Source organism: Pteropus alecto, unplaced genomic scaffold, assembly GCF_000325575.1.
Source record: "Pteropus alecto unplaced genomic scaffold, ASM32557v1 scaffold5, whole genome shotgun sequence".
NCBI lineage: Eukaryota > Metazoa > Chordata > Mammalia > Chiroptera > Pteropodidae > Pteropus > Pteropus alecto.
In genome coordinates, this window is record NW_006441953.1 from 17,760,245 (window position 1) to 17,777,625 (window position 17,381).

Genomic DNA, 17,381 nt, shown 5'->3' on the forward strand with positions numbered 1-17,381 from the left:
CCTGTTTTGCCTGCTGAAATTCAGATTAACTTCCAGGTAACTATTTCTGCAAATCCTCCACTTGTTTACACATTCACTTTCTGAACTGCTACTCCCACATTTCTTAGGAGAGGTTATTTCTTTATATGGACTTTGCTGGGCCCCTACATTTTTTCCTACCCCTTTGCCTACAGCTCATGCAAATTCAGACTACCTTCTTTCTTCCTCCTTCTCCCTCCTTGATATATAAAAAGGCTTATAAAACTCTGGGACTGCTAATATGCTGTCTTTTCTACCTAGCCATGCTGCTGACAGTTTAGATCCGTCTCTTGGCTACTAGCATTTTCGGCTCAATAAAACCTTACTTACAAAAAGACTTTCTGCCACGGAAGTTAAAATTTTTTAGTTTAAAATTTTGGCAACCAAATGAGCAGCCAAGCTTTGAAGCAGCAGAAAGGGGCACTGCTCTCAGTCTGGCGTGTGAAATCCACAGAACCCCAAAAGACTCATAAGACCCCAGATGCTCCTCTTTTTTTCTGCCCCTAGGAAGCCCTAGATTGTGGGAACACACATCTTGTGGTAGGAGCACATCGTTTTACTGGGGGAGGTATTCTTTCATGACAGCATTCCACCATCCCCTCAGTGTCCGTACTTGGGTAGGTACCACGTTTGCACAACAAATGTAAGGAGAACTCCTAGTTCTTAATTTGACTCATGAGTTTGAGGCGACACCCTCAATGGTCTTTGTAGTTCGTCTTTGACATAATTGAGAGGTCATAGTGGCATCTTGTGGCTATATCATGTAATTATTGCTTTTTGTTTATTTCTTGGGTTTTTTTTTTTTTTTTTTTTTTGGTCCCAACTGACCAAGGCTATTAGCTTAACATTGTAAAATGAGAATGGGCTTTTCCACTACAGAGATAAGAGTAGTCACCAACCCATTGTGATGGGACACTCATGAAGCAGCATTCTACCAACAGGAAAACAACTCCCTAGCCTGGATCCAATGAATACAATTTAAATTATGGAAAGTCAAAACTCCAAAACTTCTGCCACTACTCCAACACACCTGCTGTGCTTAAATAAATAGATAAATGAGATTAATTCGTGAACTGAAAAAAATCTAAATAGGTTAACCTTACTAAAAATGACAAATTAGAATTGAGAATCTTTTTTTCCCTTCTAAATTTAGATTAGCAGGAAAAAATATTTGTGAAGCAAGACTCTTGTGCTTAATGTATGAATACGTTTTGAGAGAATTAAGTTGTTAGTTTTAAGCTGGTTATTCCAGAATGAAAGGAGACACTCTAAACTAGACAAAAGTTATAGAAAGTTTATTAAAATAAATCTTTTAAAAAAGGAAATTTTATATATGGTTAAGCTGAGTAAGATTAGAATGCACTTAAATAAGTGAATTTAAATGTCCGAAGTAAGCTGATACAAAAAGAGAGTTCGGTTCTTTTTCACTCTATTAAAAAAGAGAGTATTTCCTCTATTTATTTTGTTCCAGATAAAATATTATTAAAAAGATTTCTACCTAGAAAGCAAAGATTCTGTTTTATTAAAATAGTTTTACATTTTATAACTGAAGGTTTTACCAACAATAGTTAACCTGTATTTTTGTTTGATATCTTTTGTCACTCTAGGTAAATGAATAATTTAATATTTCATAATATATGATCTTTCAGTCAAGTATGTTTGACAAAACTCCCAGGGTTCAAGTTTTAAAAGGAGACTTTAACCTGGAAATGGCTCTGGGCTATTCCACTGGGCCTCCAGAATGCCATTTGTTCTCTCCTTATAAAAGAGAAAATTTAAACCAATTAGGCCTATTTGATACACTAAAATTATAGAGGAAGCTTTGTCAAATAAATAATAATTATGTTGTATTTTATACACAGATAATATTTTCATTTGTAATTCTAAACTGTTATCTCAAAATGCCAGGAAAAAGCAAATTTCTTTGTCAACTGCATTATAATCAGATCTACAACCATGTCGTTTTAATGTTTTTGTTGTTGTTGTTGTTGTCATTTACAGTCATTGTTTTACTCTGATGCTTTTGCAAATGTTTTCTCTTCAGAAAGATCCATGGAGAAGATTGACTTATTCTAAAATACAGGTTTCTGAGAATAAATTTTCAAACCGTATCTTTAAACTAGATGAAGATTTACAGGACTCTAAAGACTGACTGGAATCATGAAATACTGGCAAATGACGAAGATAAACAAGAATTAATTATGGGACTGAATGACTGAGGATAATTACTTTTATGCCTTTTTTTGAAATATCACTGATTTTTAAAAACTTTTGTTATTTATGACTTAGAGCAATTTGGTAAATTATACCTTTGTGAGCAGTACTGACATATATATTTTTTTCTCCCTACCTGATCCCTCAAGAATTTGTAAACTCTTAATAAGTATTACTTTCATAGAAATATGGTTATTTACAAAAATTCAGTAAGAATCTATTCTCTTTACAAAAGGAAGCAATTAGAAACTGATTTTATTACTAACCAAGGCTATGACTGGAATGTCATGTTTGAGCAGGTTTAGAAGAGCCTATGTGATCAACTGCTATTCTTATTGTGTTATATAAATAATCAGGCCAAATTATTGAAACTAGACTTATGCAATAAATAAACAAGTCTTAATTTGGCAATATTTGATTAAATGATGGTGATTTCAGAGAGAAAAATTGTGTTTCAACAGAAACTATAATCATACTTATGGATATTAGATTCTAGTTAATTGTCTTTAAAGTTTTATTTTTCAACTATAAACTGGACTGCATTCTGAATTCTTCTAGTTTTCTTAAATATTGGGCTACAAATCTCCAAATTAACGTTTCATTTTTCTACTATCCTCTGACTTGTGATCACTGAGAACACTAAAACATTTTTTTCTGAGCCTTACAATTAAATTACAGCTAGACGACTTGATACAGACTTCAGAGAAATCTCCACAACAGCTCAAGCTTAAACAACCTCAGTGAGGTGCTGCTACGTAAGCCACACAGGGAGTTTACCTGGTCACCTGATGACATCACTGCATTCCAGGAGAATCTATCAGACTGTCACTCACTGCCTGCCTTTCTTTACTCCAGCAACAGAAGCTTTGAGCCTTATAGCTGGACATCTCGACTGATAATCTTAACAGACTCAGAAACTACATTTATAATTTACTTTAATCATTAAAACTTTTTTTTTGTTTCAATAGAAAATATCTCTGATTTAGAAGCCTAATTGCTTACAGTAACCTTTTAGTTGGTTGCCAACAGGGATAGTTCATTACTTAGAAAGCTATTACAAGTTGGTTCAATACTATGCCTTTTTGATCAGTATAATTTTAAAATGCTATATCTGTTGCTTCTCTCAATTATGTAGATCCATAAATCATGTCCCATCTAACATTATGCTTGCTTGACAGACTGAACTAGCCACCTACACCTTTTCCAGAAGTTACTCTTCAAAGAAATCGAAATCCTCATCACTGGTTAACTGATAACACTCTCACCCTCTTGTTGCCCACAAATGGACTCAGACATCTCATCACCTAACATAATCCTTGGATTTTCCTCCTCCGTAAGACATGACCCACCACCCAAGAATAAGCCTTCCTAGCAATGTGGGACAATGGCCTGAACATAAAAGGGACACTTAAGTATAATGAAAATCCTGCAGACATTCTATAGTGATGCTTTCTTCAAAAGATCTGGATGAAAAGAGGGAAATGATAAGAAAAAAATTATTGAGATGTTCTAAATTAGATTACAGTGGCTAAAGAGACAGAACTTAACAAAAGACTTTTTGCATTCCTGTTTTGCTTGTTGGAATTTCGGATTAATTTCCCGGTGGCTATTTTCCCCATTCCCCAGATCTTCCACTTGTTTACGCTTGGGCTTTCTGGACTGCTAAACTAACCCCAGCCACTCTAGAGGAGTGGCCATTTCTTTGTCTGAACTGCATTCTGCGAGCCATGCCTCACCTTTTCCCACCTTTTTGCCTATAGTTCCTGTAAATTCTTTCAGGTTATCTCTCTTTTCTCTCTTTCCCCCTTCCCCTGGGTAGTTTAGACTCCATGTACCAAAACCAGTCTTTTGGCTAGCATTTTTAGCTCAATAAAACCCAAGATTTTTAACTTTAAAATAGGAAAATTTGCACATACTATGCTGCACATTCCAGCATTTTCAACTAGGGAATTTTTTTTATTATAATAACAATAATCAAATGCTAATATAAGACCCCTTATGTGTACGCTGATGATGCAGTTAACTTCTAAACTTTTAAAATGGTAGCAGCTCCTAGGTATGAAGGAAAGTTTAAGATTGAAATTAAATTCTCAATGCTAAGTATAAATTTTAACTTTGGAATGAAAATCAAAGTCATTTCAATTGATTTTTTTTTTCCCCTGGTTATCTAGCAATGCCTTGGTTTGATTCTATTCCTCAAGAATTAATCCTAGTGGTCTGGCCATTATACCAACAAGCTGTTTACTCTGGAAGAGGAATACTACTTGTCCTGGGTCAGCCTTCTTTGACTTCGTAGGACCACACTTGATGCTATTTTCATAGCATCTTCACTTGGCCTGACTGGTTCTCAGACTCAAAAGCACTGTTCATATACTATTCTAAACAGGAAGAATGTAGAGCAAATGTTCTTGTTTGTTCAGGTTGTATGTAAATATGGAGAGAGGACTGAGGGGTGGTAAGGGGAAAAAGGAGAAAAGAACATTAGAGTATAAGAGCAATAAAAAAGTATAGAAGAGAAAAAATGATTGTTTGAGGAAATGTAGAAGAAGAGAGATTAAAGTAGAAGAAAAATAAAGGAGCACAATGGAGTGTCTAGAGACCATAAAAGGGTAACTGTCCACTTCTTAACAAACCAGATGTGGTCAATCCCAAATATGGAAATGTTTCAGTTCAAATATAGAGCTTGTTCTTATGTGGGATATGAGCACAGATCACAATCATTCTTGTCCTATAAAAAATCTTATACTTGGATATTGGTTATCTACCATTGTAAGAAAAAAATCTGTTGAATTCATATATTACCAAATTTTGTTGCCCAAAAGTCCAGAGCTTTCTAACAACAACAACAACAAAAAACCACTCCAACTCTTCCATAGTTATTCTAGAGCTTCAGTCTACACATCTGGAAAATAGGAATATTAATTCTAACAAACTGGAGAGCTGTGTGAAGATTGAGTTAATACAGGTAAAAAAACACTTGGAGAAGCATTTTCTAAATACAATGTTCATTAAATGTTAGCTATTATGAACTCAGATTTTCTCGGCCTTTATTTAGACTTACAAACCCCAACTCATGAAAGGGCTCAGTAATGACAAAACTGTAAAAATTAAGATCGAGATCATTTCAAAATAAGATTACTTCCTTAAATATCAGCTCATTCTCTCCATACATAAATTAAGAGGTAGGTAAGGAAGATATAGCCTGATCTACTGAGATAGAACAGACAGATGTCTTAAAAACCCAGTATCGAAAGTTCATTCATTTGACAAATATTTTCTGAGTATCAGCTATGACTAGTCACTGTTCCAGGGGTAGGTATACAGGAGTCAACAAAATTTGCATAACTGAGGGGAAAGGACTGGGGGCAGGGGGGAGTTGGAAATTTGCCTCCCTCCATAACAGGCAGGACCGTGGAGTCTACCTGCTCCAAGTCATCCTTGTTTTTATATAGACTTATGTTACTTGCTTCTGCCCCTGAGCTAGACTTGCTCATAGGTTGGTTTTCCCACAGGCATTTCAACAATAAAAGATAATTTAAATAAAGGTAAATTTCATGCACACTTGATTAATCTAACTGCTTTGCTGCTAGCATCAGTATTTCTAGTACATTTTTAAACACCTTCATTTACCCATTGATGTAAAACATAAAAGTAGCACATTTTCGGTCTATGTGTTGACATGATAGTTAAAAAGAACACCTGAGGACTTGTGGAAATCAACTAAGCTGCCGTTATTTTATTTGTACTTCCCTCTTCATCAGCTAACAATGTCTCACAGAGCTCACTCATAGAAATGTGTAAGAATCTGGCTGCATCATTGATAAGGGATCCAAAAGGAAAGCTGTACTCATTTAAGCAACAAGTTTGGCATTCTGAAGAAAGAATGCATGCACATTTTCCTGCTCATTTACGTACTCTCCTAATTCCCTGAAGGTACAACAGTACAAAATAAACTGACTTCACTGTATTTTTCAAAAAGAAGAGAGACCTTGATTTTCATGACAATTACTGACACAGTATATTCCACTTTCCAGGTAGGTTCATACTTGAGACAGGGTTTTTAAAGTACTCTTTTAATAGATACCCCAGATACCATAGACCTGCAAAACAGTATTGTTTTAAATATAAATTAGCGTGAGAAAGTGCCTAACGCTAACAATTTATAGATTTTTAAAATTTCGTTATCTTTAGAATCTAAAACATCTTTTTCAAATAGTGTAAAGCAGATAATCTTCATTCTTGAATGGTGCTTTTGAGTTGTTTTTAATAACCAAAAGTATACTGGAAACATATCTAATTATTAACTTAAATTATGCTAGCATCTTTCTTCTAACCCTAGATGTGTGGTTGGGGTCTGCCTCTGGCCACTGATCTCAATTCTGGGCCAATAAACTAGAATGTGTTTAAGTTTCCTTCTAAATCACACCTTGGGGGAAAAAAAAAATCTACCAAAGAACACAAGTTGCTCTCTTGCATGATGATAATCAAGAAAAGAGGTAGTTTTGAAGAAACAAATAAGTGCGACACAGGAAACCTTGCACTCTCAACAGGATAAATAGCATGAGGTAGAAAATGATGAAGTTGGGAGGAAATATGACTGAAATAATGATGAAAAGCCAAGTGATGCTACTGATACGAATAGAAGAATTGGACAGTCTAAAGTAGATGAAGTCGAGTGAGGATAGTGGGGGTGGGGGGTGTAGGGTAACAAACAGAAAAAAGGAATTCAATTTTCCCACTCTCTGAATCCACAGGCTCTTATTCTCTGCCTCCACCACCAGCAACATATGCCTGTACACAATGGTCCAAAGACAAGCAACCATTATCAGGGCAGTTAATCTACTGGTTAAGGAGTTATTACTTTATCTTCTGTAATTTCAAAATATGATATCTACTTAGCATAATATCCTCTAGGTCCATCTCTAAAGAACAAAATAAATGAACAAACAAATCAGAATCAGACTCATAGACAGAGAACATTTTGATGATTGCCACCGGGGTTGGAGGGTGGGAGCTGGGTATAAAAGGTGAAGGGATTAAGAAGTACAAATTGGTAGTTACAAAACAGTCACAAGGATGTAAAGTACAGCATGGAGAATACAGTCAATAACACTGTAATAACTACATATAGTGTCAGGTGGGTACTAGACTAATCAGGGGATCACTTTGTAAATTATGTAAATGTCTAACCACCTGAAACTAATATAAAAAATACCGAATGTCAACTCTAACTGAAAAATAAAATAACGTGATTTCTATGTTTAGTATATCATACACAGTTCAGAGCAGGAACTATGTATATTTGATTCAATTTCAAGAACTTGTAGAGAAAGATGAATTGTGCTTATTATCTTTGGCCTTCTATTTTGGCAAAGTTATTCCATTTTCAACTCACAAGTGTAGAAAACTAATGTACAAATTCCATTGTTATGAAACAATTTACCACGAATTTTCATTCTCTTACTGTTTTCTAGAGAAGAAGAAACTATATTTTAGACACAATCTTAAAACATACATATCACTCTACTTGATAAAACAGCTTTGGTTAATGTCACTCAAAAGCTGCTGCTATTATGTCTTAGTCTACTCCACTCCTTAGAAAATCTCCTGTAATAAGCTTCATTTCAAATGAAAAGGACAGTAGGGGGATCCCTAAAGGGTCACTTCTCAGCTAGGCAAAAGAATATAAAACTACCACTTCTGAGGAACATCTGTGACTATAGAAGGCATATACTTAGGGGAACTAAGATGATCCACTCAACATATACATAAATGTGGACATATTTTATTTCAGCATTTTTAAAAATTGAAACAAGTTTTTTTTTAATACTGTTTTCTACATTTGGTATGCTCTGATATTATTTTCTATTCTAATATACGTCTTGCTGCTGATTATAACTCACTAAATCGATTTCTTGATCCATTTGACTTAGGATAAGAGGATCACAAATAAACTACCAGTCTATAGTGAGCATCTTCTTTCACTGATGAGAAAAAGCTAAAAGAATTGAAAACATCAGTCAAATAGTGATTGTTTATTTAATTCTAGAAAGATCACAGGAGAAAGTGTAAGACTCAAGATAAGAAAAAAAGGTAAGAGTACTGTACTCCTCACAGAGGTTCCTATTCTGGCATTTAACAATCACCACCACTTTTACTCTAACACTAGCTTCCTACACACTCAACCCTAAATGGATTTCTTTATTATTATTTGTTTCACACACACAAATTGATTGTACTCATGTTATATTTTTAATATATAAATTTATATATATTTTCCAGATCTTTCTTACAACCTGTCAAAATAACAGCCTAAGTATTAGACCTGAAACACAGATCTTGGCCCAAGTCTAAGCTAACAACTAAGTTATAAACTCTTCCAAAGAAGAACAGGAGTTCCCAACTCTAGCTTTAAGAATCCTCTATGGCAGCAGTCCCCAACCTTTTGGCACCAGAGACCAATGCTCCTATGAGAATCTAATGCCTGATGACCTGAGGTGGAGCTGAGGCAGTGATACTAGCGCCACTCAAACACTGCTGCTATTATGTCCTAGTCTACTCCACTCCTTAGAAAATCTCCTGTAATAAGCTTCAGTTATTACAGATGAAGAAAATACAGATGAAGCTTCTCTTCGCCAGCAGCTCACCTCCTGATGTGCGGTTTGCTTCCTAACAAGCCATGGACTGGTACTAGTCGGTGGCCTGGAGATGCAGGACCCCTGCTCTATGGAGTTAAAACTGAACAAGCAGACACCCAAGTGCTGTCTCAAAGAGATTTTTGAAGCTGAATTAGCAAATATTATACAGAAATATATTTTGTAAACAATGTATAAAATATCATACATTATGTCAGAAAAGACCTTTGTGGACAGTAGGTACTATTACTGTATGTCATCAGACATAAAACACCTAGTTCAAATGAATGAATACTTTTGTTAATAAATGGCTGACTTTACTGTGTAACTTGATTATATCACTGTCATTATAGACTACAATCTAATATAAAGCAGTTTTACCTTAGGTTTAATAACTAAATTCCATTAAGAATTTAACTGCTGACATGACAAAAGGCTCTTAACATACGATAGCCTAACGGATAAAGATTACGGACTGCACTAGTGTGTTTCTATTAATTATCTATTCATGACTTAAACCATCCCAACACATTTTTTCTTCATTATCTAAAAGATAAATAATTCCGAATCCTGAATCTGATGAACCACTAATGAACTCAACACTCTCCCTGAGTTGATTCACTTATACCACCCTTAAGAAATCATCTAGTAGCAAGCACACAGTACAAAATTAGGCTTCCAAGGATTTAAATAATTAAGTAGTTTTGCCTACATCACTCAAATAAAATGTTATGAACATAAAAATCTAAAAGATTTTTGATGGTTAAGTAGGCAATGCAAAGTCCAGAATTACCACTACTAGCAATTACAACTTAACAGTAGGACTATACACCACAAACACAAGAATGATTAATTACATACATTAGATCACACTATTAATAAAGAATTATTCATTCTCCTCTTAGTAAAGATTTTTTGTAAAAGACAAAAACAAGCATAAACTATATATAGTCCGAGTCAGAATTATTTTGTTTGGGCACATTAATACCCCAAGTGAAGAATTTATCCAACTACTTCCTGTTCAGGCTACCACGAAATGAACGCACTTCAGAAAAACTAGTCTATAATATAAACCAGAAAGATAATTACAGATTAACACATGAATAATCCCTAAACTATTTGGTTAAAGAAATTATAGCTCATTACCATTAAAATCTAGGGAAAATATCTACAGCAGTGTCTTCTCTAACCAGAAAATTCACCCATCAAGCTTGTGATATATGGTTTTTTCCTAACAAAAAATAATACTGTCATAAATCCGTAACCACATCTACAATCTAAATATTAAAATATTTTAAGATATAAGATAATTAAATACAGAATCATGAATGTTCATTCTATCCATTACTTTGGGGTCACTGGGAGATTCTAAAGCATACCTTTTAATCCACGCCATGGTACTTCAAGAACATGTTAAGGTAAGTCACAGCTTGGAACACTTCGATGCACCTCAAAACACCTCAGCCAGTATCTGTATCATTCTCCTTTCCTGTTGAGATCATAATGGTTCCGAAGAACTATAATGCTTCCATTTGAATGATAGTCTCATAATTTCAATGACTTAAAAACAAAAACAAAAAATAAGGACTTAAATGTTGGTATATTAAGCCACTAGTGCACTGTGTTAAATGCTGCCATGATTAAGAAAATCAAAGAAGATGCCACTACCATTATGTAACACTGTCATTTTTTTTTTTTTAATGTAAACCCTCATATGCATGAGGAGTACATGTTTGGTGGTCAGAGTGACAGCCCTTGCTTTGATAAGATATACTAGAACCCCACAAATCTCTGACCCAACTAATTCTTCAGTTTTCTTCTCAAGAAATGAAAACCTGTAAGATAGGTCTAAACGTCTGGTAGGTGCCAGGTCCACCTTTGATTGACCAACTATTCTATTCTCTGTTGAATGAGAGCTGGAAATCACCCATACATCTATATAAAAGGGAATTCATTAATAGACAAAGCAGGGCTTCCTCCAAACAATGCCCTTCCTGGTGTTAATGTTACTGAATCCTTTCAATTTGATAACGTTATTAAATTGAAAAGCGCTCCTGTTTCTAAAGCTTACTTCTATGAAGAGCATGCATATAAATGAACAGATAGATAGCAAACTACCAAGTTTTACTGCTGCTCTGTGATTGTCTTGGCAGGTTCTCTGTTCCTCTTTCTTTCTCATGCCACCCACCTTGCTTATATAAAAGCATCAAAAACATGTCATTAAAATAAGAAATCTATGTGTCACCTTTTAAATCTAAGAATCTCTCAACTTTTGCTTCAAGTTTGGCACTCTACAGTTACAAGAAATAAGACTTGAGCCACACAGAGAAAATAAAACTGATAAATTATCAATACACATATATATTCATGTCATAAAGCAATTAAAATTACTTTAGTATGACTGATCAGGAAATTTTTAATGAAAGAAAATTATAAAAAAGGACTTCCAAGGAAAGAGAGAAAGTTTAGAAAGGTTCTGTTACACTCGGGGTTTGTGGAACAGCTTGCATAAAGATTAATAGACAAGGACTGCAGGATGACAAAGTCCCAGCTAGAGCTAAAAAGTATGTAAAGAGAAAGTGAAACTATTTCTTGTTTGAAAGGGTAGATTCAGATGATGAAAACCTTTCAAGTTCACTGTCAGAAAATTACATATTTCTGAGATTTAGATCTATTGTAGGTTATGGAGAATGCAGGTTACAAATTGTAGGTCACTCTTCAGAGAGCTGATAATGGTGGCAGAATTGCATATAAGAAAGAACTCTACCAGATTAGGTGGGAAGAAACTAATGAAAAACAGAAACAAGGGCCATAGTCCAATAAAATTATGACAGCCACAACCATCTTTTTTAAACTGATCATTTTACCACATTAGTGCAACCCCTTGACTGTTCCCACTAGAGCTTTAAACTACTTAATGGCTCTGTGTATGTATACAACTTCCTGGAAGGCCATCTACATTGTTTCCTATGACTCTGTGCCTCCAGATAAATGCATCCGCCACACAACTATCAGTTCATGTTCCTGAAGTACAGCTCCTCCCCTGCACACAAAGAATAATGTTAACCACTGGGAAATAAGGCAGGATGTAAATACGTTAGATAATAAAGAATAAAGGCCTAGGTCTGACACATTTACTCATTATCTCATTTAATTTTCAGAACCCCAGTTTATAGGAGAAAACTGAGGTTCTGTGGTCAAGTGACTGACCCAAGGAAACATGCAATAAAAGAACTAGGACTTAAATCTAGATCTTCTAGCTGTAATTTCAGCACTCTTCTACTACAATATCGCTGTACAGGACTGGTGGCGGGAGGGAGTGGTACTGAGACTAAACTAACATTTGTTGACAACATGCCAAGTACCATACTAAGCACTTGATATTTTATTTGATCCTGATGTATCACTCATAAGACTGACTAGCTGCCTCCTCTTTACAGGTAAGGAGACTGGGGCTCATTCGGAGAGATTTAAGTAACCTACTCAAAACATCACGCACCAGAGACTGAAAGTGGTGGGACAGATCGTCGTCAGTTTCACATTTCCAACTCTAAAACCCCACTCAGGTTGCTATGCCAACCTATCTTCCAGAAGCAATCAGAAAAAAAAGTCCAACACGAGTTTATTTTTCAACCTGGCTAATTTAGCAATAATCTAACTTTATAAACGCTTCTCACACAAAACTCAGTCAATGTATATAAACATATTTTTAGCCATGGTTTAGCAAGAGACTATATGAACATTTGCTAAAGCCACTAAGAAGGATCAGAATTCTACATATCATGCAAATCAGAAACTTCATTTGATTCCTAAAAATGAAATATCATATTTTTACAAGTAAGCACTTACAGATCTTTCAGTTAACTTGAAAAGCATAGTACTGTATTTATCAATATAAATTTTAGTTGAGAAAAGAAAAATGAACATGAAAAAGTATTTTCCTTAAGAGGGTATCTGCCAAATTTCCCAAATTGGCCCTGTCCCATAGACTGCTACAAGTCTCAGCCTCATGGGAAGAGAAGTCGTTCATTAGCTGAGGGAGGTGAGGCCTTTTGGTCAAGTTATCAGTAATAAAAAAGACAAAAAAGCAGATGGACAGCTCTCTACAATGCTTCAAATATGATTAAACTAAAAATAACCAAAAGCCCTGAAAAAATCCCCAAATTAAGGACAAGAAACTCCTAAGCAACTTATGAAAACCGTAGACTTACATTGCATTCCAAAACTAACTGAAGAAGCTGATGAACAGAACTACTATGCCAATGTATGACAACTAATGTTAGGTGAATCAACAAAACCATTTTTAAATTTCTGAAACAAAATATTGCAGAATTACATTCGAGGGTTCAAATCTGTCACAGTAAGAAACTTAAATGGTCATTTAAAAAATATTTTCATGACTAACTGCATAACTCTTCTGTATAACTCATTTTACGAGCATTATTGTTCAAAATAGACAATAAAAAAGTGATATGGAAAACTTCCAGCTTTTAAAATATACCTAGGCAAATTTGCTCCTAAAGAAATTAAGTTCTGACAAGGGAAAAGCACAAAATTAAGGAGGAGGAATGAAGAATGTAAGTTGCTGGGTTTGGCTGACCTGGACAGTTACATTCTCACAGGGTCTTTCCTGATCCAGCTTCTGGTCTCCTCCTACCCATACAGATACAAGGTATGTTCCAGCCATACTAGATTTTTGTACATTTCTCAGAATACACCATGGTGTTTCAGATCTCTGGACCTTTGTACATGCTGTTTTGCCTCATCCTCTCACACCCCCGAATTGCAGGAGCAGTGGTAGGGAAAACAGATAATATTTAAAAAGATAATATAATAAAATATAATATAAAAAGGATAGAGGAGAAAAAATTAAATAGGTGAGACTAAGAGTAAAAACCAAAAATCCATAATATATTTCCAGTATCTACAATGTATTACATACTACATACTGAGCCAAGTTGTTTTTACATAAATTCTCAGAGGCTTATTAAATATACTTAATTTTTACAAAGAAAAAAAATACTGAAATTGATGAAGCAGTCTTTAAATTAGATACTATAATTTAGGGGATGAGTTCTACAGACACAAATTTTAAACAAGTTTTGTCAACTAACTACTTGGAAACAGTCTTGTTATATAATGACAGAAAATTAACTGTTGCTATATCAAAAGTATGAAAATCATATACTCTAGGAATTTCAATACTAAACTAGTTTTTGCCAATACTAATATATTTTTCAAATCTAAAGCTGAACCTGGTTTTGAGTAATTTTCAAAGAATTTTTCTAAGAATCATAAACTACTTTGATTCCCATCTTAATAATAAAACTGCAATTTCTCTGCAATTAAACACTGGGGCAAGGGAACGTCAAGCAGCTATAGCTGAGACTGAACTCAGTCAAGATCAGTGAGGCTGAGCACCTGAAAGACACTTGTGATCTAGCAATTCTGAAAGATGAAATATTTAACTAATTTTACTTTACAACTGGGAAAGCTCTTTTCTTAAAATGTATATTGTAACACTGATAAAAACTTCTATCAAAGTGCCTGATGAGACCACTACTCAAAGTTGCAAAAACCTAGGGTTCAACTGGAATATGCCTGCATTTTTTTTTGCTGGAATTCTAGACAGCAGAGTATGGACAGGTATAATTTAAACATAAATACACACATGCATGCATACATACACATACACAGCTATCCTCTTCCAAATGGATTAGTGTACCTGCTGTGAGGCCAAAGATAGGAGGGTGGGGATAGCGGAGAAGGAGATGGAAGAACAGTAGTTCAAAAATGCTGAGAAAAGGATGTTAGGGAAGGAAAAGTAGAAATCAAGTAAATCAGCTCATCAACACTATTATGTATTTACTGAAAACAAACAAATCAACAGAAGCTTCTTTCCTTTCTAGGATTTGAGAGGAAACCAAGTAAGAAATGCTAAAGATATAGAGCCTGAATCAAATTTTCCTCTACTTTCATAAAAATGTTTATAGGTAAATTGAGTTTCTCCCTATCATTTTCGTTCTCCTTCAGCTTAGTTGTTTAGGTCTCTTTTTGTTTAAAATAAAATTTAAACCTGGGTGGCTTAAAAGATTGTGGTCCTAAGTGATAAACAACGTTCTGTTCAAGTTCTGAACTTGGAGTCAGGAGTCACAGGTTAGAAATTTACTTGATATGTACTGACTAGTCACAATTTCTCTGCAGATAATACCAGCACAAAATTGCAGTAATGCTTAAATGTGAAAACACCTAAGACACTGCTCACCAGAACAGGCATAAACACTGACTTTGATGGCAAAATCTGGTAATCAGTGACTGCTAATGCCACAACTCTAAAATAAAAATAAAACATTTTCCTAGGAATGTTTTAATTTAATGATCAAAAAATACTTATGCTTTAAGTTAGAATTTTTTTCACACTTATATTAATTCTAATTATATGGGTGATGTGATGATCAAATCTGTGGCTCTAATTCATGCCTTCAAACAGTCTCTCCTCTCTCTTAAATTCATTGTTCAACAAATATTTGAACATCTATAATGTGTCAGCCCTTTTTTAAAGTAGATACCTCAGTGTATAAATTAGACCAAAATCCAGCATAATCTACATTGTAACTAGAATGTCAGATGGTGGTAAATTCTATGGAGAAAGAAAGAAGGTAGGAAAGGCTGAATGAGGTGCAATAAATAAGCCCTTACTGAGTAATATTTGAGCAAAGAACTGAAGGAGAAAGGAGGGTTCCACACAAGAGAAATTAACAGCAGATCCAAGAGCCCTGAAGCAGGAGTGTTTCAGCAAAGAGACCAGTGTGGCTAGCACACAGAAATCACAGGAGAAGGTATTAGGAGATGAAGAGGCTGAGTTGTGAGTAGAGGTGAGGGTGTGCACATGCATGTTCTCAGGGACATCACAGATCATGATGAAGGTCTTGAGCTTTATACTCCAAATTCTGAGTCGAGGAGAATCAAGATCTAAGCAGACAAAGATCAGCATGAATCCGGCTGAGGAGCGGAGAAAGAAGGCAGGCATGAGAAGAAGCAGTAGAGGTCAGGAAGCTATTGTGACTAACTAGGTTAACTAGGTTAAAGATGACAGCGTGTCTTACACCAGGGCGGAAGCAATGGAAGTGTCACAGGTGATGAAACTACGGGCATATTTTAAAGACAAAACTAATGACATCTGCTAACTCACTGAATTGTGGAGCTGAAGGAAAAAAAAGGAAGAGAGCAATAGTGATTCCAAGGTAACTTAAGCAACCGAAAGCATGGAGTCACTTATTGAGATGGGGAAGACTTCAGGAGACTTAAAAAAGAGGGGTTTCAGTAGTTCAGTTTGTACATAATAAAGTAGATATGCTTAAGCTAATAGAATTTGTTACAGTTTATCAGAACTTTCTGCAAAGGGTAGGGAGATATGACATTTAGTCTATTTCTTGCTTGTAGTTAGATTTTTTTAAAAGAGCTAATGAGGAAAAATATGTATTAATCAAATAATCTTAGTATTTTAATTATGCATCCTCTGCCATATTCACTTGTCAGTGTTAAATAAAAGATAATGTGGTAAGAATATAAAGAAAATTTCTAATTACAGAGACTAAGTTAGGGGATATAGTCCATTTTTAAATGCTGCAGAGGTAAAACAATAAAGGCAATTTCAGCTAAGAAGAGTAACCTATTATCTCGTTCTCTCCAGTCACCAAAATGCCTCTCAGTCTCAAACTCAGAGATGAGAAATAATAAATTTAGCAGACATTTATGATGTGCTTTCCACATGCTAAGCATCTCATTTAAATATCAACTACTTTCTATTAGCTTATCTTTTACAATGAGGTTGAAAGAAATTAATTAAGCTAAAGAGCTATCCTTTAACATTAGCCATCCTAGAAAAACCTAGTTGAAGTCTCCAAGGACTTCTTTTGATCTGTTTAATTTTCCATTACCATTCTTCATCTATATTGTGTATTCTCTTTATGCTTTCCAATTTTCCAATGCCAACTGTTATGAAAGTTTGGTATGCAGCAATTTGTGTGAGTGTATGTTTTAACAGAAAAGGAACATCAAGAAAAATTGTATGTCAATGAGTTCCAAAACATAACACATTTTCTTGAGATGGAATTGTCTTGAAATGTATTAATAGAAGTCACAATTTCGGGCTGTGGGCCTACAATTACAACTCTGCTAAATAGAAATGAACTGCAGAGAACTTGGAAAGTGAATATGTATTTTCTAGGTAGTAATGAATAAAAAGAAAAAAACTGCCCTGATACACTTGTTCTGACCTCACTGTTCTCATTTTAACTTAAATTATAAAATTACTGCCACAAAGTAATCAAGATTTTGGAGACAGTTTCACAATTAACAGGTAACACCTACTTGTTGGCAGCTCAATCATCCCTATTTTATGATACCCATATCACTTATTTCATCAGATACAGCGGCTGTTTTATTTCATCTAGCTGACATTCAAATTCTTTCAAAACAATTCTTCAATCAGACCAGAACATGAATTACAAC

The 17,381-nt window shown here is 34.8% G+C and overlaps 1 protein-coding gene across 7 annotated transcripts in view; it reads right to left on the reverse strand.

Annotated features, from left to right (window-relative positions):
- The window catches only part of RBPJ (recombination signal binding protein for immunoglobulin kappa J region), a 96,470-nt gene that overhangs the window by 52,774 nt on the left and 26,315 nt on the right, over window positions 1-17,381 (reverse strand). For 4 of the 7 annotated variants that reach the window (XM_006918951.2, XM_015594986.2, XM_015594988.2 and 1 more), the window contains exon 2: window positions 10,247-10,427. The exons of the other annotated variants lie outside the window; for them this stretch is intronic. In XM_006918951.2, coding sequence (XP_006919013.1) covers window positions 10,247-10,263 — 17 coding nt within the window. In that variant the 5' untranslated portion in view covers window positions 10,264-10,427. The remainder of the gene's footprint in view (window positions 1-10,246; window positions 10,428-17,381) is intronic. 7 annotated transcript variants of the gene reach the window in all.